The following is a 26,657-nucleotide window of genomic DNA, read 5'->3' on the forward strand; positions in this document are numbered from 1 at the left end:
ATTTTTAATTGTAAGCACCACTGTCTAGAAGCTCCCCTGTTTCACCATAACATCCAAGTGCCAGCCTGGCTGGGTGTACTGAGTGCCCAAAAAGCAGAGTCCACCACTGGAGCAAGCCTCAGAGGCAAGGCCTGGTCATGCAGTGGCTGTGTCCACTGCAGACCTGGGTTAGGCTTCTTGGATACACAGGAAGCAGACAAGGAAACTATGCCAACTTGGCTGGTAACTTTTATTTCTTAGGGCTGCCTTGGTTGGGTAGGGTTTGAATGCTGAGAAGAGAGGGGCAACCCCTCCAGCCCCACCCCAAGATAGCTGAACTGCTTCCAAGGCAGAAATATCCTGACATGATAAGCTTCTGTGTGCATGACCAAGGTGTGAGTTACTCCACAGGAGGTCAGGGCTAAGCTGCAAGGCTCTTGCCCAGGAAGAGGTGAGCCAGCATGCTGCAACAGAGGCTGGGAAGGATTCCTCCATGAGATGAAAGGCATCTTTTGAGCTTGTTCTCCCACAGACAGGAGCAACCAGCAAGTACACACTGACTCTTGATGATTGGTCTCACTGCCTCTCCACAGTTTTTTCACCTTGTATTCAGAGCTCCAGGCATCCTACATATGTGATGGCCTCGGTGAACTGTGTGTATAGCTCTCATGGTTGTCTGGTTTTAAATAACATTTCTAATTCTCTGATGACAGCTATACTACTTAGTTGGCACAATCTCTGCAGCAGAATGACTGCTCTGGGAGGAGTGGTTGTGAGGTGTTAGTTCCCATCTGGCTCAGCTGCAGCATGCTGCTGGTGTCAGGGGAGGCATCTCACAGCTGTGAGTAACTTGTAAATGAAAAGCAAAGGCAAGGATGTAAAATGGCTTCGTCCAACAGCCACACTACTGCTTCTTCATGATCTCTTGCTAGTTGTTAGATAAAGTGACCTAAGAGCAACGTTACCATTGCAGCGATACTTCAGGTTGGACCAAATAATGTTTTCCTGAGAGAAGCAGAAAACTCCAAGCCGTCCTCCACGCATTGTGGTGTCTATAGTTACGCCAGAGTCTGCCACGAGGTCAGAGCCTTCATAAAATCTTGCCCTTCATGGAAGCAAGCAGAAGCTCTGTTAGGTCTTTCCCAAAGCTCCAACATTCATAAAAGTAACTTGTTATCCATTGTGACTCTAGCCCTGGACACACTATCCTCCATCTATCTCAGGGGAGAAAGAGCAGTTAAAGGAGAGAGCTCTTTAGACTGGGAGCTGGTGCAATGCTGCAAGAGCTGGGCAGGGAGCATCTTCTGGTGGTGGTTGTTCTTTTACACATCCAAAAGCCTTGGAATGTTTTTTTTCCTGTGGTCGGTCAGGCTGAGAGCTTTAACTCTTGAAAATTTCTGCAGTCAATATTTATAGGAGAAGAACCAGATTAGAATCAGAATCACAGAATATTAGGGGTTGGAAGGGACCTCCGAAGATCATCAAGTCCACCCCCCCCTGCCAGAGCAGGACCAAAAAACCACACACAACTAGGGCAGATCACTCAGAAAGGCATCCAGACAGGTCTTGAAAGTCTCCAGAGAAGGAGACTCCACAGCCTCTCTGGGGAGCCTGTTCCAGTGCTCTGTAACTCTCACAGTAAAGTTCTTCCTCATGTTGAGGTGGAACTTCGTGTGCTCGGGTTTGAGTCCATTGCCCCTCGTTCTGTCACAGGGCACAAGTGAAAAGAGCTTGTCCCTGCCTTCTTGATGCCCAGTCCTCATGTATTTACAGACATTAATTAGATCCCCTCTCAGTCTTCTCCTCTCTAGACAGAAAAGCCCCAGGTCTGTTAGCCTTTCCTCGTAAGGGTTGAAAGCCAGATGGATAGTGTCTTACAAGCTAAACTTCTTTATTTATTTTTAATAGGCAAAGTTTCAAACAAACCACTTGGAATCTTAAACTTGACCATGACATTTCTTTAAAAATGTGAATGATTAATTCCAGGAACAGTTCTGATGATCTGGCATCTTCTTGCTAGAAAAGAAAATTCCCCAATAGCTCTGGGAAAAGTTGTACCCTGCCAGCTCCCCAGAATGATGGGCCCTTAGGAGGGCTTGAGGAGGGCCAGCCTGGATCCAGCTGACCTGTTGCAGCACTGTCTACACCAAGTGCTCAGCCTCTGGGGTACTGCTAAAGCAACTCAGAGCACAATGAGCCTGGAGGGCCCTGCTCTGGATGAGGACATTGCCAGTCTGACATGCAAGAAAAAAATAGCAATTCCTGTTATGTTCCTGAGTTTATTTCCTGATTTTTTGAGGCAGCTCAAAAGTATCTGTACAATGAATAGAGCTTTTTGTCTTTCAAATTTCCATGGAAGAGGCTGGCTCAAATGACTTTTTTCTAGGCTTCCTTGAAGCCTCGGAAAACCTTTGCTAGACACATTATGGTCTGTGGCATCTGGCCTAAACAGACCACAGTGGAATGTGGACAGGGAGCTGGCAGAGTTTCGCTTTAGGGCTGGTTGCTTTTAGTTTTTGAAGGAGTTTGCAACACTGACTTTGTTACCTTTCCTATTTGCAGTGGGCATTAATTAGGCTGGCTAGAGACTGCAACCACAGGCAGATCTTGCCACCCAAGATCTATTCGCTGCTGCCCCATGGCTGGAACACAACAATTAGCAGTAAAGATGTTCTTAATCCATTTTAGCATAAAGTCAAACATGCTCACTCCCACTACTGCTGAAGATGATGCTCTGCACCACAGAAGGAGAATAATTACACCACCAAGTTACTGCATCTCAACTGCAGGGTGGTAACTTTTGAAGAGTAAATAACTTACCTAAATTTCTGTGCTATGATAAGGTTGCAAAACCTGAGCTGATGATTCCAGAGCAGTTTATTTTTTGCATTTTAATGTCAGCCTTGATCTACAAGTATAATTCCTGCTGATCTAGATGTTGCAGAGTGAAAAGTTTCCTCATGATTTGTGATTTTTAAAAAACCCAACTTCTTTTTTTTTCCTCTCTTTTTTTTTTTCTTATTTTTTTCCTCTTCCCCCCTCCCCCAAATAATAAAATAAGGATAACATGCATAGCTTTGAAAAACTTTCTGGATATATGCTATGTAATCTCAAATCTATCACATGAGGATAATCACTGATCTTAGGACCACAACCTTTAAGTGGAAAACTTTTGTTAATGCCATTATCCCAGAATATGTAACTGAACCATCATAGTTCCAACAAAAAAATTCTAAAACTTAAAAATGAAGACATTTTGAAATGCTTTGTTTTTCATAACAGTGGCCAGAAGTAGCTTAGAAAACTAGGTATTCAAGCCAGAAAAGGCCTTATTAGGTTAGGGCACAACCACAACAGCCAGATGGTAGAAAACTTCTGTTACAAACAGGCTTAGCTTGGTATTGTCTTTCCTAGGAAAAGTCTTGCAGGCTGAATTTCAAAAGTCTAACCTGTTAAAAGGCTTCATCAGTGCAAAGCTCTATCATCTGAATTAGGTGTTGAGAAACAACAGTTTAGGCAGACGTGTATGTGCACTCACCTTATCTATCCTTTCCTCTCTTACCTGATATAACCAATCTGGGGTCTGTGCTGCAAGAACCAGCGGTAGGACACTTTGTCTTTCCACCCTACATTTCGGGGGTCCTTCCACAGCAGCCTGACCTGATCACTGGTGTCCCCCGTATGCCAGAGGGAGTTGCGGAGGTGTGAGCCAGGGCCTGTCTTGGATTTCACAGCCTGCAGAAATACAATTTTCCAATGCTGAGCAGAGAGAAACGACACTTTCAGGAGCTCTAACTTTTGGTAGCAAGTCTGCAGGAGCACCCTCCTTCCTGCTCAAAACCCCCTAAATTCTCTTGCGTAACTGCAGGCACTGCTTGGATGGAAATGTAACTGAGTACTTGGACCAAGGAGAAGGAGGCAATTTGACCTGTTACAGTCAAGAGACTAAATGCTCCAGCTGATGAGACAGGGAAGGACTGGAGATGAAGTTCCTTTAAAATGGTTCTACTAGAATGGTGGTGCAGGAGCTGCCTGACAGCAATTTTGACACCTCTTGCAGGGAGCGAACAGCAGTTGGACAGCACGGCCAAGGGCAATGGCTTGCTTGGCCAATGCATGGCATGATGGCCTAGCCCATGGCAGTCAGATGGCAGGGTGGCATTGCCAGGCTGTGGCGACCACTGTGTCCCCAGCTGGGACCCACAACCAGTACCTTTAGCTGAATGCCGGGCTCTGCAACAGCTCTGAAGGGAGTCGCTTGCCAGTACGTCTGCTCGGTCTGTTTCCACATCACCACATAAAAGCTAGAGCTGTCTTGGTAACCAAAAATAAAGCCAGCATAGTCATCATCTGTCACCGTGTTCACATGAAAAGTCCCCTCGAAGTCAACGCCGTTAAAAGCTGTGTAACCTGAGGATACACAGCAGTTAAAAACAAACCTGCAGAAAATGTGTTCACATGCTTCAAGGTTTCTGCTGTTGAACTTGAATATCCTAAGCAGATACATACCAACAGCAAGGCCAGGATCACTGTTCATAGTCTGCACAATTTCCATGCCCTGTAGAGTAAATTCAGGGTGGTTAGCATGCATGATGAGCTGGGTTGGCTGAGCCTGGCAGCCTCTTCTGGCCTCCCTCCCTCTAGCACCCCCTCCATCTGTCACCTCCCTTTGCTCATGTGTCTGTAAAACTTGTAGCTCTGAATTAAAAAGCGAGCTATAATAAAAATACTAATGCTTCAACTGCTTGTGTACCCGGAGTCAAGATTTTTCTATTCCCATTGTAGAATTGGCCATACTGGTACTTTCTTTGCCCACCCCAGTCTTCTTCTGGAAGTCACTGAGCCTAACCAGAATTGGAGATGAAACTGGGGAGGGCAGAGGGAGAGATGGAAATTGGGCTGGGGAGGGGAAGAGAGCTTTTCCTAGGCATAGCTCATACAGTTTTGATCATGAAGTTTGGGATTAAACTGACTGCCAGGACTGGGTTAAGGAAGGTGTATACATCTCAGCGGCCTTGGCAGAGACACTGGCAATGGGAATAAATTGCACGTCCATTGCAACTCAGAACATGTTAACCACCTGAAGGCTAAAATTTGTTAGTGTAATTAACACATATTGGACTCCATCTAGGAGTAAATGCTCTGCTGTACAGCAGGTCAGACTTTTAAATTCTGGGAAGGATTAATGAAACTGCTACAGAACTATTTCAACCGGGTGACAGAAAAGTGTCATGTTTGCTTTCTCAGCAGCAGTGACAGCTACCCAGAACAAACTGACCAGACTGTAGTTATTTTAGATTATTAAGAGCATCAAGCTTCAAGCTGTCATATACTAAAACAAAGTTCCTTCATTTTAACTCCTGTAAAACAGTCAACCAACCAACAGCATCCACTTTTCACTTGTTTGCCAGAGGTCCAGCAATTAGAGACAGATTTACTGTGGTTTTCACATGATCTTTCTCAGACAGGTAAGAAAGACCAGATTCATTTTTACCTGGTTCAGAACCACCCAGTTAGGATCAATCTGTGCATCCCCCTCTGGGTCCAGCACCACTGTCTGGTAGGCCCTGAAGTCTGTCAAGGTGATCTCTGCATTCTCAGGGCACACATCGATCTGATCAATCACTGTATCCTGGTCAAAATCAGACTCACAGATATCCCCGACTCCATCACCTGAATGCATCAGAGAAGAGAAAGCAGATTTATGGTGCAGTAAGTAGCCACATTTGGCTGAGCCAGGGTCAGGGTGTCTGAGAAGCTGGTGGAGTCTCAGCCCTGATGACTGCAGTGGCCAGGGAGGGGCCCTGAGGCCAAAGGGCCCCTGTGTGTTTGGGCTCCTCCTGGGATGAGTGTCTGCACACATGGTGACTGTGTCAGATGCACACTGGTGCACGTGTGTAATGCTTGGGGAAGGATCTAGTGCCGAAGCACCAGAATGTCTCCTGAAGGCCTATCTTACCATTATCATCTTCCTGCCCTGGGTTGGGGACCAGCCTGCAGTTGTCAGGGCCTGGGGGCAAGAGGTCAGGAATGCCATCGTTATCATCATCGTCGTCACACTCATCACCCAACCCATCCTTATCCGTGTCCAGCTGGGAGCTGTTAATGATGGTGGGGCAATTGTCTGTGCTGTCCTGGTGCCCGTCGCCATCGCTACAAGCACAGATACAAAAAGAAATGGCACACCAGCATCAGCTCCTGCCTCTGCATGGGGGACAGCATGGGTACCTGAACAGGAAACACACTGGAGGCACCCCCAGAGCTGAAACCAGACCAGTGAGGAACCATGACCTGGTGTCACTCAGATGGCTGAACAGCAAGGGGACAAGGAACACAGAATGTATAAGGTGGCAGGAAGATGAAGACTAAGCCTGGAGCTACAAAAATACCCAGATAAGGACAAGAAAAAGAAACCTTAAATGGAGTGGGAAAAGATACTCGAGCCCAAGATCCCAAACAACATCCACTCCTAAAGGGCGTGGAAGGCACATCCAACAAGTGCAGTGCCACCAATCAAAAGGCACCCAGGAGACAGCAACAGCCCAACAGCTCATGTCACACATGTCCACCAGTGTCTTGGTGCTCATTAACATGGAGGTGTGAGTGTGAACAAAATTTTATGGGAGACTCTGCATGAGCACCTGCAATCAGACTTGTTTAAAAACCAAGCACCACTTTCACCCTCCTGCATTGCAAGCTTTGTTACATTACAGTCCCACATGGGTGCCGTGCAGTAGGAAACACGAGAAATTCAGTAGCTCCCAAGCTCCTCTCCAGCCCATGGCAGCATCAGCTGGGTACAGTCACCACGAATGGGGACACAGACTATAGAAAAAAAATGGCCTGAAGTCAGGTATGACACACATCATAAACAAGATGGTTTCTGGCAAGGCATGTTTGACCTTGCTACCTTTTGCACAGACAGAGCAGAAGTAACATGAAGCCAAATGAAGGCGGATCTGCAGCTTACAGCTGTGAATATTGCCACCTATCTCTCTATGCTTAAGAAAGATCCTTTAATTTTAGGTCAGAGCAACTAATGTTTGCAGGTTCCTGAGATGAAACGCACATCTCTCTATTGCAAGGTTAACCTCAGGCAGAGCTACAGTATTTCTACCAGGAAATTCTTCATATACATTAGTTAGGTTTGAGGAAAAAGAGGCCTTTTTTAAAACAGGGAAAAAACAAGGCTGTATCTACCTAAGAGTAAAATGGCTCCCAGCTAGGGGCCTTGGCAGCTCCTGGCCTAAGATCAGGAATGATCTCTGTGGAGGCTGGGAAGTGGGCTCCCTGCGCTGACCATCCCAGACAGCAGCACCCACCCACAGCCCTGGAGTGAGACCTTGCAGCTGTCTGCAGCTGGTGAAATGCTGTACCAGCACGGGATTTATCACTTCTCTTGCTGCTGTGAGGAGCACAGAGGAGGACTTGCCACCCCCAAAGTTGGCTTTGCAGAAACGGCTTCCAGCCAGGCATCAGCAGTTTGTCATGGGATGTGGCTGTCTTAACACTCAGGGCATGTAAAAGCCATGGGGGAGCCTTGCCACTCTTGCTGTGCTACAGCAAATGGGTTTTATCTGCAGATGTTTTACACTTGGTGATGGAATTCTGCTTCTGCCACACTAGCTTCCTATGGAAAAACATACAACCCTTAAATGTGAAATTTCCGCTAAAGAAAAAAAGAAAGAAAAGAGGATAAGCAGCTCTGAGCACTGCTCTGGGTTTTACAGCCAGAGACCTACTCTGAGCGCCACTTCCACAGGAACTCACAGGAAGCCTGTGTGACCAAGGGGCTAAAGGTGAGGGGCTCCATAACTGTATTGCTACAGTGAAGTGAACCAACAAGGCTGATAAATCCTAACACTGTTATTTTCTCTTTGAGAAAGTACTGGAATGAAATCAAGGCCAGTCTGAGGGATTGCAGCTCTCCAGGAATGCTTCAGCTCAAGACTAGCCTCTTCCATTTGCCTGCTGCTGTCACAAGCCACAACTCAGCATACCTGTCCTGGTTGGTATCGCAGGAATCTCCAACCAGGTCATTGTCAACATCTGACTGCAAAAGGAAAGAGAGAAAGTTCCAGTATAGTCTGCTGAAAGCATCTGTTAAAATGGCAGTATTAAACCAAACCACAACCAAATCAAATACAATTAAAATAAAAGTATGGAAAAACATTTGTTTTACAAAATATATTTTCTTGTTTGCATAATCAATCTAACCAAAAAGTCAGTTTTATTAAAGAAAAAAACCCCAGACAGTTAATAAACAGAGTTAAACTTGGTTGGAGCAGTTCAAGCAAGATGAGTGGTTGTAGCAAGATTCCTCTGCTACCATGTATAGATATCCCTCATTTCTAACAAAGGTTCTTAAGCAACCTTGAAAATTTACAATGTTTCTCTACAGTTTCCATCAGTTTTCTGTTAGTCACAAGTGGCTTAATCAGAATTCAAAACACAAGAATAGCCTCACTGACTTCTCATCTAGGAGCAGTGGAAGCTTTGCTAAATAAGGACACCAGGATTTTGTCCTAATTAAAGAAATACCACGTGTAACCAAATGACACCACTGTGCAGAGTCTGGCATTGCACCCTGTGGGACTCGAGCATGCACGTTTCACAGCATGACAGCAGAAGCAGGAGTGCTAACACTCCAAGCTATGCGAATATGCCTGGTGGCTCCCCTTTCTCATGTCAGGAGAGTCTGAAACTCCATTAAACTTCCCTGAATACCTATTGTTACTAGATAAACCACTGTGACTACATGGGCTGCCTCATTCTCTTGCATCTTTCTGGACCTCAGCAGACCCTCTCCCTAAAAAAAGATATGTTTTCCTTCTGCCTGCTAACCTGGTTTGGGTTGCTGATTGTTGGGCAGCTGTCACAGGCATCACCAACGCCATCATTATCCCCGTCCTCCTGGTCTTGGTTGGGGATCCTCTGACAATTATCCAAAAGGTTCTTAATACCTAGCAAAAAATGGACTGGAAGTTAATGAAAAACAATTCCTGTATTTGTTGTTGGGCAACATAAACATCAAGAACAGTAAATACACTATTCCTTTTCAGCAACTACTTTTCTTGCAATGACATTGTAAGCCTGCACAGTGACTTCTCCTTATCTGTGCATCCATTCATTTAATATAAGTCAAAAAACCTTGTTAAAGAACTGCTTGCAATCCCAACACACACACTTCATTAATTACACACAATTAATTCTATCACATTCCTGTATCACAGCTTACAGGATGGAACATTTAATCTCTGTTATTACATTTGAAGGGCTGTGATTTTTTTACTTCTTTCAAGCCTCCTAGAGCAATGAAAGTAATACATTATGTAGCTCTTGGGCATCTGGGACAAGCAGCAGCTGGATACTCTGGGACATGTTTACACTTTTAAGGAATTACTGAATGACCAGTGACCTTAATTTATTCATGGAACAGCTTAGTTCATCTCTTACAGTGTTCAGTGCTTCCAAAAGAACATAGACATAAATAGATGTCTAAAATAGACATAAAAGATGTCTATTAATCTAAATTAAAAGGATTCCAAACACAGGTTTCATGAAGAAAGACAAAATGCAGCTGTTCTGGGCAAGTGTAAAGAACATCAGAGAAGCTGGAAGTAAAAATTACCAACCATCTCCATCCATGTCATCATCACAAGCATCTCCTTTCCCATCACCATCTGTGTCCCTCTGGTCATTATTCAGGACATGACGGCAGTTGTCACAAGCATCTCCGAAGATATCTTGGTCGCTGTTTCTCTGGTTAACGTTGGGAGCCAAGACACAATTATCCTGAAAGAAACACAGATCCAGACATGAACTGGGCCTGAATCTTCAATTTCTACTTTACCATATTTATATAACTCTTGTATTTTTTTCTACTTTCACACACACACACAAATTATTACTGTGAGCAGTTTGACGTTTCATGTGAATGATCTGGATCAGATTTCACTGGCTCCCTCAAAGCTCTGCTTTGAACCACACCATAGGAACTCTGAACTTGAACACCCAGTACCATAAGGCTTTATTTATAACTTCGACTTCTGATTCACATGTTGGATGTGTCCATGATGAGTAACCTGGTTTTGTGCCCTGGCTTCCTTACATGGTCCTTCTCAAAAGCTGCATTTCAGAGATCCTGACAGGGTTTGTAGATGCTCTCTGTGACAGGTGTTGCCCCCTTTCTGGTAGAGACTCAAACCAAAGCCGAAATCCTTGGGAAAACAGGGGTTTTTATGCAAAAATGTACAAGCATTTATTTTTTTTAATCCATCTGCTGTTGGCTCTCCAAGAGCATCAGGAGGCATATGAAGAAAACACTATTTCAAGGAACTTTCCTGTCCCATCTAGCAAACCCATGACCTCATCCTCTTGCACACGCAGAAGCAGAATAGACCTTAGCAACAATAGAGCAGTTTCTTGATTGCAAACAGATTTACAGTTGAAAAGAATTTAACATATTTTCTTATTAATTTTCTTTAATTCCACATTAATTAATCGAATTCTACATAAATTAAAACCAGTTGCTTCAAGCTACCAGAATTTAGGGTTGGCAAAACAGCACAAGGCAGATCTTCTGTGACTGCTAATCTGCCCTAGCTCCACATGGACATTTGTACTCTGGATAGAATGTTCTTGTTATCTTCCTTGGAAGTGCATTAAACAATACCACAGAAGTGTCTTAATGTAGAACAGCAGCGGGCACGTGAGGATACAGAATGAACACAAACGCTGAATAAATTTTCTGATACAGTCTGCAGTAGTGACCCACATGAAAGCCTCTTTCACTCTGAGAATATGATTCAAAGCTTTTTTGAGCTATTGCTAAGGCACCCACTAATTTATGTGCGTTTTGGATCCCTCATGGAATGTGATGTCAGGTGAACTTGCTCTTCAAAAAGAAGGACACTAAGGCAAATGATGTTCCTGAAGGCCATGCTACAGGACAGTAATACAGAATACAGAAGGATTCAAGCTCTGTATAATAAAAGGTCTAGAATTAAATGCTAAAATATAATAATGGGGCATATACTGGTGGAATTCAAGCCTGGGTGAGACAGGTGAGACTTGGGTTTTTTAGGTCTTATAAAAGCAAGCATTATATAAAAGGAAAAGACAGGATTTAGGGAACTGCATACAGTGATGGGTATGGGATAATCTCTGGCAAATAGTAGTGAGCCAGATTTCAAAATCACTGCCTAATGCAGTAACGTGAAATCCTTCTGCATGCAGAGACCCCTGTGCCTTGATCTGTACACAGCACCTGCTCGTTGGGGATGCCGTCTCCATCCGCATCGTCATCACACGCATCCCCAATCCCATCACCATCGGCATCTTCTTGTCCAGAGTTGGGGACAAATTTGCAATTGTCCTAAACAAAAAAAAAAGAGACAAGTCTGGTGTCCTATGGGTAAACCGAAAGCCTTCATAATTTTAATTCCTTCTTCTATTACTGTTTTAATTAATCAGTTAATTAAATACAATTTATCCAGAGGAACTGAATAACTTGAAAGAACGATTAATGCATCTAGTCACATTTCTTCCACTCTTCCTCTTCTCCCCTTCATGCTCTGAATTATTGTCAGGTTAAGAAAGAACCTCTTACCTTCCTGCAGTTTTCAGCTGAGCAGGAGAGTTCCTCATTAGGGTAGCCATCAATGTCAACGTCTTTTCCACAAATATAACCATCACCAGCCCAGCCAATGGCACACTATCAATGAAACACCACAGTAGTACTATCAAAAGGTTAATGAGTCACTATAGCAATACTGGACAGGGAAACCCCACATCAATCTTGAAAACACACAGAAGGCATGGATAGGCACAGAAGTGCCACGAGGCACACTTCAGCATCTCTCAATGTGGAAAGAAAATCTCCGTTTCAAGCTCTTTGTATCTAGGCATAGCTAGTAAGAGTTAAGACTTGATGTTAAATGGAATGTCTGCCTGCAACACCTAATAATTTCAGTGCAAGCTATAGATTTTAGACACTGGTTAGGAATCAATTCTGGTTCCTCACCTGCAGGTGGAGAAAAGGAAAAGGGGGGACCTAGGCAGAGTATACACCTAGCACCTCAGCAAGCAGCTCATGATTAAATGGGATGACTGTGTTTTGTTCAGAATCTCAAAAATACATCTGCAACTAGAGGAAGATTTATTTTAAAACTGTGCTTACATTTATTAAGTTTGCATCAGCAAAGTAAGTGCATCTGCACACAAGTTTCTCCTAGCCAATTAAACTAGTAGTATTTTAAACCAGTATCTAGTTTTTATTGTAACTGAAGGTACAGGTACAGATCTGCACATCAAACTCTGGCATCCTCTTAAATGAAGATTTGCTTAAAACAAGTATCTAGGCAGCTTCCCATTGCTGCATGGACTTAAAATATCCTGGATTCTTCTTCTTCCCAACAGATGTACTTGAAAACAAGGCCAAAGTAAATGCCAGCAAAAGCAAGTACTGTATCCAAATTTAGGACTTTCTCAGTTCCAGCCTAAAAAAGGCTATTTTTCACTGTACAAATGCATGAATTTATGAACTCACAATACATGTCACCTCTCCTCTCCTCTCCTCAATACAACGGGCATGGATACTGCATGGATTGAGGGCTCTATTTCTGCAGCTCCTCTCAGCCAGGCATCCCCTGGTTTGGTCTCCTGTGTATCCTGGTTTGCACTGGCCACAACGGAAAGACCCCTGTAAGAACAAAAAGTCACAAGCCAGCCTTTGAACAGGACTTCATTTTCTTTTAAAGCAAGCATGGAAGCAAGTTTTATACCACACTGCTCATGATGTCCAAATGTACTTTTTCATCCACTGCAGCCTCCTGCACTGTGAACAAACTTCATTTTCTATGTGAAATTCAGGTTTGGCTCCCACAGTGCATGCTGGAAAACATGCTGAAATCTCTCCTGTTTAGACCAGGCTTTTGCTGAGCCAGAGAAAAGTCATGTAGCAGCAACTCTGAGCAGCTTCCAGGTGGCCAAAACTTTGTATAAAATTCTAAGCAGCACCCGCTTAATTGGATTGAACGCTCTTATTTCAGTCTGAAGCAGACTGACTCAACTGGGCACAACTCGGAAAAGAGACAAGGAAGTACATAATGTCTTTTCCTCATAATTTTTTAACTTAGCTGTTTTTAAGACAATTTGAGCAAAATCTTGTTCTTCACAAAAGAATTCAGGAATTTTAAAAAGACAGTCATTCTCATTTACACTGCAATATGAAGATCCATGTAACCTTTTACAGTGGTTTACCTAGATGTGTGCATATGTATATTTGTGCCACTCTCTTGTGTAAACAAATCCAAAGCAGCTAAGCCAAGGAATCTCAGTGTGTGCTGGGACAATCTCTGTATGAGATATTAATGGATTAATTCTGATAAGAGGTCTTCTTTAGGCATCTAATGCAGTTTTTGTCTCTGTCTCACATACTTGTAGATTTGTAACCTATGACATAAAAAAATCACTGAAAACAATCTTTTTTATTTATAGAGAATAAATATTTTTGACGTCATGGAACAGAAACAAGCAGATGTCTGACAGACTTATGCATCCATCTCTTTGTGAAACTAAAGCACTTCACACGACTTCACTCTTCCTGTACAAAGCCTGAGGAACTGCCAGGACTGTCCCAGTCCACCATGATAGGGAGCCACATTTACTACCCAAACTGGGCACTATTTTTGTCCTCTGTTCCTAGCTTCATTCCAGATTTTAACTCCATGCTGTTTGCATACTTCCAGGCTGAAGATGTACAGATGACTGAATAGTAAAATAATCACTGGTCTATGCAAATGGCAAGGCCTACATAAAACACAATGGCACATGCCTCCTAATAGACACCACGGTAATACCTTCTGGCGTCTGCTGAATTTGCTCAGTACATTCTTTCCTATATCAAGCCCTTGTATGCATTAAAATAGCCTTTAAGGCAGCAATTCCAGACCAAACTGATTCTAAAGGGAGACAGGAGTAAAAAACCCACACTGCTCTGTTTTGACAGACGGCAGATTACTTCTTGTCCTCTGCCAAAAGGGCCTCATGGCCTCCTGAAGAGGAGTAGTCATGTCCAGTCATGCAATATGATACAACATGTGACAGAAATGGTGCAGATATTAAAAAACAAACAAACAAAAACCACACTGAACACTGAAAGCAGTTCTAGAAAACAATGTCTTCACAAGGAAATAACACCCCTTTGAACACTACTGGTAGCCTCAATGCTACCTAGCTGCAAAACGGTCCACCTTTACACCTGCAGGAGACTTTTCACCCTTGCTACGGAGAAAGCCTGCCCTGTGCAGCCAGCTACAGCAGAACAGTATTTCCCAGTGACATAAGTGGCATGTAAAGGACAATCAGGTGATCAGGCCAAGCCAGTATGGGCTTATGAAAGTCAAGTCCTGCTTGACTAACCTGATCCCCTTTGATGACATGATGATGTGCTTAGTGGATGAGGGAAAGGCTGTGGATGTTGTCTACCTAGACTTCAGTAAAGCCTTTGACACCCTTTTGCACAGGATTCTCCTGATGAAACTGCTCATGGCTTGGATGGGTGCACTCTTCGCTGGGTAAAAAAGTAAATCCAGCTGGTGGCCGGTCATCAGTGGTGTTGCTCAGGGCTCAATTCTGGGGCCAGTTCTATTTAATATCTTCATCAATGATCTGGATGAGGGGATTGAGTGCACCATCTCTGAGTACACAGATGAGACCAAGATGGGTGGGAATATGATCTGCTTTGAGGGTAGGAAGGCTCTACAGAGGGACCTGGACAGGCTAGCTTGATGGCCCAAGGCCAGTTGTATGAGGCTGAAAAAGGCCAAGTGTTGGGTCCTGCCTTTGGGGCACAAAAACCCTATGCAACTCTACAGGCTTGGGGAAGTGTGGTGGTTAACTACTCAGCAGAAGAACATGGGGGTGCTGGCGGACAGCAGCTGGATATGAGCCAGCAGTGTGCCCAGGTGGCCAAGAAGGCCAACAGCATCCTGGCTTGTGTCAGAAATAGTGTGACCAGCAGGACTAGGGAAGTGACTGTCCCCCTGTAGTCAGCACTGGTGAGGCTGCACCCCAAGTACTGTGTTCTGTTCTGGGCCACTCAATAAAAGGAAGACATTGAGGTCCTGGAGAGAGTCCTGACAAGGACAATGAAGCTGCTGAAGGGTCTAGAGAACAAGTCTTATGAGGAGCAGCTGAGGGAAGTGGAGGTGTTAAGCCTGGAGAAAAGGAGGCTGAGGAGTGACATTATTGCTCACTACAACTACCTGGGAAGAGGTTGTAGCAAGGTGGGGGTCAGTCTCTTTTTCCAAGTAACCAGCATTAGGACAAGTAGAAATGGCCTCAAGTTGTGCTGGAGAAATTTAGACTGGATATTAGGAAAAAATTCTTAACTGCAAGGGCTGTCAGGCACTGGAACAGGCTGCCCAGGGAAGGGGTTGAGTGACCATCCCTGGAGGTATTTAAAAGGTGTGTAGATGTGATGCTTAGGGATATGGTCTAGTGATGGACCTGGTAGTGTTAGTATTACAATTGGACTCTATGATCTTAAGGGCCTTTTCCAACCTAAATGACTCTGTCATTCCATGGCTCTAAGTGAAAGGTCCAGATTGCTTCACAGCATTAAAATGGTTATATGCCTCTTCTATTTGATCCTAACACCTTTCAAATCATCTTTCAAACATCTACTTCTGCTTTGCTTGCTCTCTTGGATTTTATATGTATGGTTATTAAAAGTGTATCAACTCCAGCCCTCCTCCTCTCTGTACTTATTTTGAGGAATACTGCCTAAGTAACCTAACAAAGTGAAGGCTTTACATCTCTAAAAAGAGCATCCAGGAGAACAGTTTCGTGCAGTAGTTCCCACATGGGAGGAGATGAAGGGAAGCAAAGGTTCAGTCTTTCAGAGAAGGTTGCTTGCAATAACATACTCATAAACACAGATAACTGGGTGGTATAGAGAGGAGTTCCTGCCGTTCCTCAGGAAAAGTGATAAGGATACAGTCTAGAGGAAGAAGTTAAAGACATCTCAAGTATTGATTATTTATTTTTTTATTCTTAGTCAGGAAAAGATTAAAGGATTCTTTGGTTTAGAATAAGCCTACCATCAAATAGTATTATTCAGCTCTTCAATCAGAGCCATAAATCCATAAATCCAATCCTAGCCTCATGTAATTTTAAAACAATCAGTTTTTTAAAGCCACAAATGAAAACGTGCTTACCAAAGTGTTTATGCAATGGGAATTTGGAACGCAGAGTCCAAGTCCACCATTCTGGCATTCATCAATATCTAAGCAGATCTAGCAATAAAAGAAATCAATGCATAATAAAAACAATGTTCATTTGAGAACCAAGCCTGAAGAAAACCTAACGTTTAAGCCTAGGAAAGAGTCACAGCCTCTTCTGAAACTGCTCTTAGAATGGCACAGGCATACCCATCTGCCAGCTTTCCAAAGGATCTCCAGACACATATAAACCCTGAGGAAACACTGTGATACAGAAAATTTTGACCTTAGGATGGGCTTCTGTTTCACTCACAAAAGTTTAGAGATTAACTATATTCCCTTTTAGAGCGCTACAGAAACATGCAAAAAATGACAGTAAAACAGACCTCTTGGATCATACTCTTTGTATTTCAAAGCCAGTTTACACAAATCACCAGAGCTTTTCTTAGAATTGATCAGAGACACCTATGAAGATAATGACTTTTTTTTCTTGTCCCCATAGTTGTCCTAACTATTACATCGTTAATACTCCCACTAAAGGCAAGCAAACACAACTTGGATCTTCTAACTGAAGAACTGCCTACCTGCACAAGCAATTATGGAATAGCTGGGGTGTAAATAAAATGTGATACAGCTGCACTGGTACAAACCAGCACCTTGCAATGGCAGCTGCTGCAGAGATGCTGCCACTCACCTGCTTATTGCTCTTGGCGTAGCTGAGGCCAATCCCTTGCACAGTTTGTCCTGTATATCCTGGGGGGCAGGTCTCGCAGCGGAAACCTGGAGCAGTGTTCACACATCGCACGCCGGGGAAGCAGGGGTTGTACCGACACTGCAAAGAGAGAAATGAACCGAGCACATGCTCGTGCTTCAGCAACATCCAGACTCTGCTATGTGCACAGACCTCCCAGCCAAAGGCAATGCTACATGCAATGTCTGTGTGTCTTCTGTTTAGAGCTGGCTTACAGAGGAAACAGTCTCTGTAGGTATTTCTGACCCCAGGAGGTCTTCAGCTATCTCTGTAATTTAAGAAACATTTGAAATCTTCCATTATAGCCTGTAGTGGATCCCTTATGCTCTGTCAGCCAGTCCTTCCTTTTGCTGAGAAGGTTCAGCTCCCTAAGAGGCCGAGAGCCCCCTGGAAGGGTCCAGGCTACAATACCAGGAAAGCCATGTAACTCCAACCCAATTGTTTTGTAACACAGAAGTGGCAGCAGCATTTTCCCTCATTTATATCTGGGCAAATCTCATGGCCAGAAACAACCCAAACACAAGTCAGATAACAGGCTGGCCTTGTGGGTGCCACTTTGGGAACCACATCCCACATTGCTGTCTCTCCAACGTCAACACTAGCCACTAGGTAATATTTGTAAGAGTACCAAACCCAGCAACACACCATCATGCTGCATATGGCTCAAAGACAGCCAAAAATAAGAAACATGAGAAATAAATATAAAAGAGTTTTTAAACTATGCCTTTTCCCCTTCCATTGCTAACATAAAAACTTCCACAAAATGGAGGGAAAACAAGCCAGAAGATATCCACCTACAGAAAACATATACCTTGTAACCAAACACACGTAGAAGGGAGCAAGAAGAGGTATGTTCAATATCAAAGCATGTTTGATGGGAATATGTGTTGGAAGTCGGTCCACCACTAGCATATAGAAAATGTAAAATCCAGGACAGACATTTTGTATTCCCTATTTGCTGTGGATTTTTTATTGTAGGCAGCAGAGGGCACTCAAATTACACCATACACAGAGCAGAGCTGCAGCTCCCTAGATACAGGGCATCAGCATATGAAAGTAATGTCTTCAAACTGGTAATGATAAAGGAAGCATATTGCAGAGATGCTAGAAGCCTCAGAAAAGATGATGGCACCTCTTAGTGAGGAAGCTTTTAGATTTGTCTTTATCAGAATTTGTACATGAACTTCTCTTGAAATGCCAGTTATTAGGAAGTACAGGAATCAGTTTATTCGGTAGAAAGGTGCACTCACACAAGAGATTTCCCTAAAGAGTTTAAAAAAATAATTCATCTTCCTTCTTAGCGTTGACCAACTCAGGAAAGTGAATAATAAGACACATCTCTCTTATTAGACAATGAAAAACCATCACCATTTTCCCCCTCTTTTTTTTCCCTTGCACAAGTGAAAATCCAGCTTTTAAAGCAGAGTAAAGAGTAATGACAAAAATAATCAAACAGAAAAAATGTGGTGAAGCTGCATATGGTTTCATCATTTGTGTTCAGAGTGTCACATTCCAATTAACACAGGTTTTATTTAACTGTTTGAGACACTGTATATTTATTAATTCAGTCCTCAATACAAGCAAGCTCTGAATTTCTAACATACAGCGCAAGGAGAAAAAAGTTTTAAGTCAACATTATCAGCTTTCAACACAACCAAAAAGAAGCAAAAGGAAAAGTAACAATAAATGTTTCTTTTCTTTCAAAGACTTTTAAGATAAGGCGGAAAACATGGCTCCAGTTTCATTGGAAGAGAAGACTTTAGTCTCCAAGGCTGGTTCAGGAGGACTAAAATTTAAAGAGACAAAGCCCATATTGACAAGAAGTGTGTCTGCCTTATAACAGAAGCTATCACATCTTCTTGTGGAATAGAAACAACTACATCAAAAGCTTGTGTTTTTTTTCAAACATTAAACTCCCTTAAAGAACTTCTCAACTCCTCAGGGTACTTCAAGTTTTCACACATATAACCTCCATAAAGTTGCAGCAACAGCAAAAATAGAGAGGTAGAATTAATATTCACTGTGCAAGCAGTCAGCAAATGCTGAAGACAGCAAGCATCAGCATCCCATTGATATGTATCATACAGCTGCTTTTTAGCCTTTGGGGTTTTTTGCCTTTTTTTTTTTTTTTTTTTTAATTCAGCAAAAGTCACTGTTTTACCTCATCAATATCTGAGCAGGTGACTCCATTTCCTGAGAGCCCTTCCGGGCAGGGGCCACACTGAAATCCCTCTGCTGTCTCCATGCACCTGACTCCCCTGAAGCAGGAATTAACTTCACATTTGGGTTTACTGCGTCTAGGAAGCTGCGTTGGAAAATTCACAGTTCCCAAACCTTTAACGCAGAAAGAAAAACGGTTTAAGTGACAGAGAAATATCCATCATGGCTTTCAGCTGGCAAATGCTCTGAAGAGATCCCCAAGATGCTGCACAGCAGGGGCTTCGTGTTTCCACATGGCACTGCTGCCAGCTGTGCTGTGGCCGAAGACACTTCACGCTGGGAATGGCCCAGCAGCTTGCTGCATCACCAGGCAGGAAAAATTAAGGCTATTTTGTTAGCTCCACAAGCTCCTCCTGGCTGTACACCAGGACCCTCCTGCTAGGTTAGTCCCAGCACAGATCTGCTGCTGGCCAAGGGAAGGAACTCTGAAAGCCAGTGACCTCAGATGGCCCAAGGGATTCAAGTGTGATGGTACAAGGCATTCCTCTGGCTAAACTGGCAACATTACCACTTCATAAGAAAAAAAATGCCATGGTTTCACAAGAGGACAGTCTACAAATAAGAGGAATAAAGAAGCAGCATCTGGCAGTGGGACATACAAAAACACGTAGGTGCACAGACACCAGCCCTAGTAAAACCAAAGTTTTCTGAGACTCTGGCAGGTACTGAACCGTGGTACTGATGTGTGCAGGGCTTAAAGACTTTTTCTTTGGCACTTATACATAAAGGTTAACCTGGCTGTAGCTCAAATTGAGTTTTGATGAGGCTGACTGACTAGGAGAAGAGATCAGCTAAAGGACCTGATGAGTTTAGGGCTTTTTGCCTTACGCACTGAAGGAGTATCTTGGTATCTTGGAAGTATCTTTTTATACCAAGTGCATGTGTGTCCTGATCATCAGTTGTGTAGGAGAGCTATGCAATGGCATTTGGAAAAGCATTTCTTTCTTCTATTTAGTGAAAAGAGGGAGACCACCTTTTGGGTCTCACTGCTTACTGCAGGTGACTGCCTTCACAGAATGGAAGTACTTTCAGTTGGACTGCATAGGCTCTTCCACAGACTGACAATATCAGTTAGAGTAGAATAGGATTCCTCCCTTGTCCTTCTACTAAGATTGTTCATGAGATACGTGGCAGTCACCATCTCCCACCCCAGAAACACGTGGCACAGCTTTGTGGCAGAGGGTGAGTGGTACTGTTTGGTTTAGTGGTGTTTCAACCCTCAACAAGTAATTGTCAGGTCTATGGAAACTGAAAGCTTTTTCTCTAATGAAAATCTATTTTCAATTTCTGACAAATATAGCTAGAACTTTGGACACAGTATTTTTAAAAGAGTACTTCTTAGAAACCACATAAAGCTGATGCAATCAATACTAGTTTTAGAACAACCGTACATCTCATCTGCTTGACTCTTACAAGCAATAACAGGAATACTTACCACATGCCTGGCACTCAGCTATAGTATTTCTCAGAAAAGTTGTTTCTTTGACCTTGAGGATATAAAAAATAAACATTATTTGGATACAGGCAGTTTCAGTTTGCACCTGGCTGCCACAAGAACAATTATAATTTCTCCCCAAGATACCACTCAAACCACACAACACAGGTACTCTGTTTTGAAATTAGGTGTTCTTTGTACTCCATAAAGTTAAGGACAGTGATAATGGTAAACTTCAGTTCAGCCTTCATCAACAGGACCTTTAAAAATTACATGCTTAACTAAAAGCATATGCCACCAGCAATTCCAGTTCTGAAACCCACCAGCAAGTGGAACAATTTTAGTTCCGTGCAAGAGTCCAACCTCAATCTAACAGTGGGCTAGGATAGCTACAGTAGTTCCTCTCCACTTAAGACACTAGATTTTCTGCATCTGAATAAGCAGTTTCCCCATGCTCCCACATCCAGGGATCCTCCATAGGGTGCACAGGGTACCAGGACTTATATAGTTATTCCTCTTCCACTGTGTCATGTCTCTGAGGCAACGAGTTCCACACAGGAGTTTATTGCTCATCTGAATTCTTTCTTATCAAAAGTGTCAAGCTTGGGCTATTTCACACTTAAGCCTTTATATAGTACCTGTTGTCTGAGAAGGTCTTTCACATCCCCAAGTATTTGGTTCATCTGCATCATCTGACCCATCAGCTGCCTATTAAAATCACCTGCAAGGAACCAGCAGTGAAAAAGTGTGAAATGCACATAACTCCATCATTTGCCATGATAACTTTGGAGATACGAGATGGAAACCCTGTGAAGAGCCAAGAAGGGCAGTCATTACTGTTACGTTAACCTTGTGGAACCCTTAGAGCAAACACAGTATCTAGCTTCAATTTCATAGAGTGAATTGCATGAACTCAAGCATTTTCAGGACTGAACTCCACTGTAAACCACAGAAACAGGCAAAGCAGAAACCTACCCACAGAGAGAAGTGCACTCTATGATTTTTCTACCACTATTTCAGAGCCAAGGCTCTCTAGTAAGCACACTTCTCAAAGTGAAATTACCCAGCGTTCTGAGCAAGCTCACTGTGCAGCTCTGACCATTCATCAAAAGTTCCTGCTCTGACAAAAAAGAGCACTTTTAAAACCTGCAACAGTCATTTGGCTTTTCTTCCAGAAGGCAGCTCATCACACTGTATGCAAGTTTTATAGCTGCATTTGGTTCTGGGGAGGAGCAGTGTTTGAACGGCCTCACAAAACACCTATTCAACATGCTGTGAACTCACACCAAAACTGGATTTTGATACCAAGTAACAAAGTAACAAAACCAAAAGTTACTGCAGTAATGAGCCATGTGGAAGGACCAGAACCAACCTCAGACCTTCATGACACCTGTTGAATGAAATGTTAGTTTTGACATAGTGACAGAGGAGAAGCAAAGAGCATGTTAGCACAGTACCCCACAGCAGGTTTTGTTTTGTACACTTCTGAGTTTGTAGCTCTCTTGATCAGCTATTTGTTTACTTCCCTAAGTCTGTATGACAAAACAGATTTCACAAACTCTTTTAAGTTCCAAGCAGGCAGGATATTTTCATATTATGCTCAATAGCTTCAGGGAGGTTTATTCATGTGTTACTTCTGTGAGTATTGAAAGCTTATTTGAAAAGTGATTTCCTTAATGTTTACCTCACTGTTTGTAATTCAAACATGTCTAACTGTTTCAAAAAATTCTAGCGGGAATTGTCTAACTCCTCACATACTAGGTTTTCTTCATTTTAAATCTCATCAAAACACTGAACAAGTTTCAAGACTCAGGAATCACTTGCTCCAGTATCTGCCTCTGTTCCAGTCTCAACCTTATTTTTATCTAGAAGGCATCAGGACTTAGTATCACGGGTACTTCAGAATCCCATAGCAGAACTTGGCATGCAGGCTGTCATGACAGATGCTGGGGTCTGTTCTTGTTTTGCTTGTTTCTTTTAAACAATGACTGGTTTAGGCATTATTGATTGAGATCTGGAAAAGATTCAAGATTTCAGATGCTGTTTGGTGGGTAGCATCTAAATCAAAACCAGATCTGTTCTGTACACTTAAGTTTTGCAGACTGTTAAACTTCAAGGTGAACTAAACAGGTTATACTGCCATGAACTACATGTCCTGTTTGCAAATTTAGACAGCAGAGAAGAAACAGATGACTTCTCATAGGTGTGGTTTGTTTTTTCTCTTCTCCATTTAAAGCCAAGTCCTATGATAGACCCCACCTGCAGCAGAATGTCTAATGATCAATGCTATGAATTCAGAGAGGTCTTTCAGGGAGCTGTTGGTCCACAGTGTATTGTGGGGTGGCTTTTCCCAGCAGTGAGCAGGGTTAGCAGAAGGTAAAGCCCAAAGCTATGCAGTTATTTGGTCCTACCATGTAGTCTGTCTCATTCATACCCCACCTACTGAGGCAGCTCTCCAGTTTAGCTAGCCCCTAGCTCTATACTGAGTCAGTAACAACCAGAGTAGCAGAATGGCTTTCACAGCAATAATTAAATTAAGAGAAAGAGCTGAAGAATTGCTCTCCAACAGGTAACTGAAGTCCATTGACATGACTATTTTCTGTAAGCCTGAGATCATGTCAGAGAGACACTCTGTCTTTATCTTCCCAGGAACTTGCAGTATAGAAACATAGAACAGTTTGCATTAGAAGAGACTAGGTTAGAAGAGACCTTTAAAGATCATCTAGTTCAACCCCCTTGCTATGGCAGAGGCATGTTTCTCTAGGTCAGGTTGCTCAAAGCCCCATTCAACCTGACCTTGAGCACTTCCAGTGATGAGGCACCCACAGCTTCCATGGGCAACATGTTTCAGCACAGGGCCTTGGCTTTAGAGCAAGTGACCAGCTTTGTTGCACAGCTAACTGTCCCAGGCAGTGCAAACATGCAGACACTAGCCTGTGTAACTGCAAGCCGTAGTGAAATGCCTCATAGATACTTCTTCCAGCTCTCTTGGGAGCAATACTGGCTCAAACACTCTTCCTAGTGCAGAATAACTGATTTTTTTTACACTACGTCAGGTTCAGGTACCCTACATGAACTAGGCGACCTTCAAAGATCCCTTCTGACCTGAATGATTTTGTGATACTGTTTACACACAGTATATTACTTTCATCTACCAAACTGACTGCATCTTGCACTGTACTTCCCTACCCACACAGGAAGATCCACATACACATGTTCAATTTCTGTCTGTTCATCATGTTCTCATTTACATAGCCTCGGTGCCTCAGCCTCACAGACTGAACACAGAGGGAATGCTGCTGCCACAGCAGTGAGCAATACCCAGGCACACAGTCAAAGGCACATGGTCAGGGCCAAAGCTTTCCCAAGGATTTTCCAATTAATATAAAAATATGTGCTTTCACCAAGACACATAGGTCTCACACCCTATAGCGCTACACATTTGCATTCCAGCTTTTTCTGGCTGAAGGCAAAATTGTGGTTATCTGATTAATACACTGAGCCTGTAAAAGGGCATCATGAAGCACATATAAAATGCAAGGCAGCTTACTTAATATTGCTATTAGAACATTTGCACCTTTTTGTTGGTGAATTTGACTATGAAGACTGAATATATTAATGTAAGCTGTTTTATTATTATTATTAATATGATACTAATTCTACTTAAAGGTTATAAGCAACTGAATTGGAGAAGCTCAGACAAATGGAGTCAGAGAGAGAGTATCTCTCTGTATTACTACTGTTTGCATTATTTATTAATGAGTAAAAAATTATAAACGAGAAAGCTGCAAGATCGCAATCTGGAAACCTCATTCACAGAGCTTTGTGTCCAGAAGGAAACACTGAATTTCCCTTCCCTTCTATGTGCAAATGTCTGTTGATTTAGGAAAAAAGAAACTCTATGTTTTTTTCCCCTAGCTGTATATGTTAAGGAGTGAGGAAACAGAAGCATGTGCAACCGAGGATTTAAATAGCTAAAAGGCAAAATAGATTCTGTTATCACTGCACATAACTGATGCCCACATTCATGTAACATACGCAGGATGCTCTCATGTAAAGTTAATTTATCTTGTCTCTAGAGGTGATTGTCCCCCTGTACTCAGCACTGGTGAGACCTCACCTGGAGAATTGTGTCCAGTTTTGGGCACCTCAATTCAAGAGAGATATCGAGGTGCTGGACCGAGTAGAGAGGAGGGCAACAAAGCTGGTGAAGGGCCTAGAGAATAAATCTTGTGAAGAGCTCTTGAAGAAGCTGGGAATGGTTAGTTTGAGAAAAGGAGGCTGAGGGGAGACTTCATCAGTCTCTACAACTACCTGAAAGGTCACTGAAGAGACGTTGGTGCTGGTCTCTTCTCACAGGTAATTAGCAACAGCACAAGAGGGAATGGCTTCAAGCTGCAACAGGGGAGGTTTAGACTGGACATTAGGAAATTTTTTTTTCACAGAAAGAGTGGTTAGACACTGGAATAGACTGACCAGGGAGGTGGTTGAGTCACCAGCCCTAGGTGTGTTTAAGGGTAATTTGGATGTGGTGTTGGTGGGTGTGGTTTAGGGGAGGACTTTGTAGAGCAGGGACTCAGTGATCCCAAGGGTCTTTTCCAATCCGCATAGTTCTATGATGCTATGATTCTATTCTAATTGAAAGTAACAATACTGCAGGGCTGGATTAGGCAGGGTGGACAAGCAAGTGCTTGAAATCTCATGGATCCTATTTCAAACATCAAACTGATCACCGCTTTTTCCCTCATGTTTGTCACATATTAACATCCTGCATGTACATATGAACCAATTATTCTCCTTCACACTGGCAGCAGAAATGCAGATCGATAAGGATTAGGAAGGGGCATAGATGGGTTAGTCTAGCCCAGATTTGCTGTGTTGAGAGGTTAGAGAGCATCTTGGCCCATTACAGGGGATTGCACTCAGCCTCTGGGGACCTGCAGGAATCCCATTTGTCTCAGCTCCCTTCTTTCCTCCCTCTTCTCAGCTCAGTCTCCATGTCACTCAGCACAGGCAGAGAGGGAATTAGTTTTGGAGCAGATTTGCAGTCCAGCAGGTGACTAAAGCCTAGGCTACCTTTCAGCAGGACTACTGGCTGCATTTTGAATTCTTTATATATTATTAAGCTGGCATAAACAGATCATGATGACAAAAGTTTGTCTTCCAAATTAGGCTAAAAAGCCTCCTTCATTCCTTGTACACTCCTCCTTCACTAGGACAACTCACTGATTTATCAATAGCAGCAGTGACTGTTTTCTCTCCAAAATGAGGTATTTCTAAAACATTTACAGGAAATATCATGTCTGTAATTCAGCCAGTTGTTATTACTTGTCTACAGAACTTCTCCACATTTTTACTATTCACCATATTAGCTTCTTCGCACTGGTATCCTAAGGAACAATTTTAACTCCAGGTTGCAGGCCTTACCAGTGTACTGAGGAAAAGGTTCAATTTGCTGAAGAAAACAATCCTGCAGGTTCCCCACTTGAGCAAGTGTTCCTCCAGTTACCAGCTTCAGCTCATCCAGAGTATCCTGGACTCACAAGAAAAACAAAGCTCACAGTTCTGGTACAACAATGGAAAAAAAGTGAATTATCAGACAAAGCAGTTAATTATTTTGGAGAGGCTGTCCATTTCCTAAGCACACAGGGCTCCTACCCCATCCTCTTCAGGACCACCCATCGCCATCCGAATTGTAATAAAATCCATAATGTTTGCCTTGCAGATTTTCACATAGCTGTGGTTTTATTTTGAACTGGTTTTTACAATTCCAATCCATATGATCTCACATATCAGGAAATTCACATATTTCTGAATCTGTGGCTTTTAAGAATTATTTGGGTTTTGTTCAACTGCACCCAAAGCAATCTTTTTTTCCCCTCTCTCAAGTACATGTCAGGAATGTGGGCACCTTAGTGATTCTCCACATAAACAGGCTCATTTTCAAGCCTGCAGTGAAACAAGGCAAGGGGGCTACTTGGGGGGCAGAATCCCTTTGTACTTTCTAATGCATATTTTGCATTAACAGCAATGGAAGATGCTTTTG

At 42.9% G+C, this 26,657-nt stretch overlaps 1 protein-coding gene across 2 annotated transcripts in view; it reads right to left on the bottom strand.

Moving 5' to 3' along the window:
* Positions 1–26,657, bottom strand: part of THBS4 (thrombospondin 4) — a 36,806-nt gene that overhangs the window by 800 nt on the left and 9,349 nt on the right. The window contains exons 4-21 of one of the 2 annotated variants that reach the window (XM_051643328.1): positions 26,039–26,144; positions 21,250–21,332; positions 20,612–20,663; positions 19,118–19,290; positions 16,900–17,037; positions 16,203–16,280; positions 12,530–12,682; positions 11,591–11,695; positions 11,249–11,356; positions 9,615–9,774; positions 8,824–8,942; positions 7,980–8,032; positions 5,939–6,132; positions 5,474–5,652; positions 4,489–4,537; positions 4,193–4,389; positions 3,542–3,714; positions 945–1,084 (exon numbers count right to left, since the gene is read on the bottom strand). In XM_051643328.1, coding sequence (XP_051499288.1) covers positions 945–1,084; positions 3,542–3,714; positions 4,193–4,389; positions 4,489–4,537; positions 5,474–5,652; positions 5,939–6,132; positions 7,980–8,032; positions 8,824–8,942; positions 9,615–9,774; positions 11,249–11,356; positions 11,591–11,695; positions 12,530–12,682; positions 16,203–16,280; positions 16,900–17,037; positions 19,118–19,290; positions 20,612–20,663; positions 21,250–21,332; positions 26,039–26,144 — 2,260 coding nt within the window. Of the gene's footprint in view, positions 1–944; positions 1,085–3,541; positions 3,715–4,192; positions 4,390–4,488; positions 4,538–5,473; positions 5,653–5,938; positions 6,133–7,979; positions 8,033–8,823; positions 8,943–9,614; positions 9,775–11,248; positions 11,357–11,590; positions 11,696–12,529; positions 12,683–16,202; positions 16,281–16,899; positions 17,038–19,117; positions 19,291–20,611; positions 20,664–21,249; positions 21,341–26,031; positions 26,145–26,657 lie in introns of both variants that reach the window. The other variant, XM_051643329.1, reaches the window with a different exon arrangement.

The sequence above is a fragment of the Apus apus genome, chromosome Z (assembly GCF_020740795.1).
Source record: "Apus apus isolate bApuApu2 chromosome Z, bApuApu2.pri.cur, whole genome shotgun sequence".
In the NCBI taxonomy this organism is placed as follows: domain Eukaryota; kingdom Metazoa; phylum Chordata; class Aves; order Apodiformes; family Apodidae; genus Apus; species Apus apus.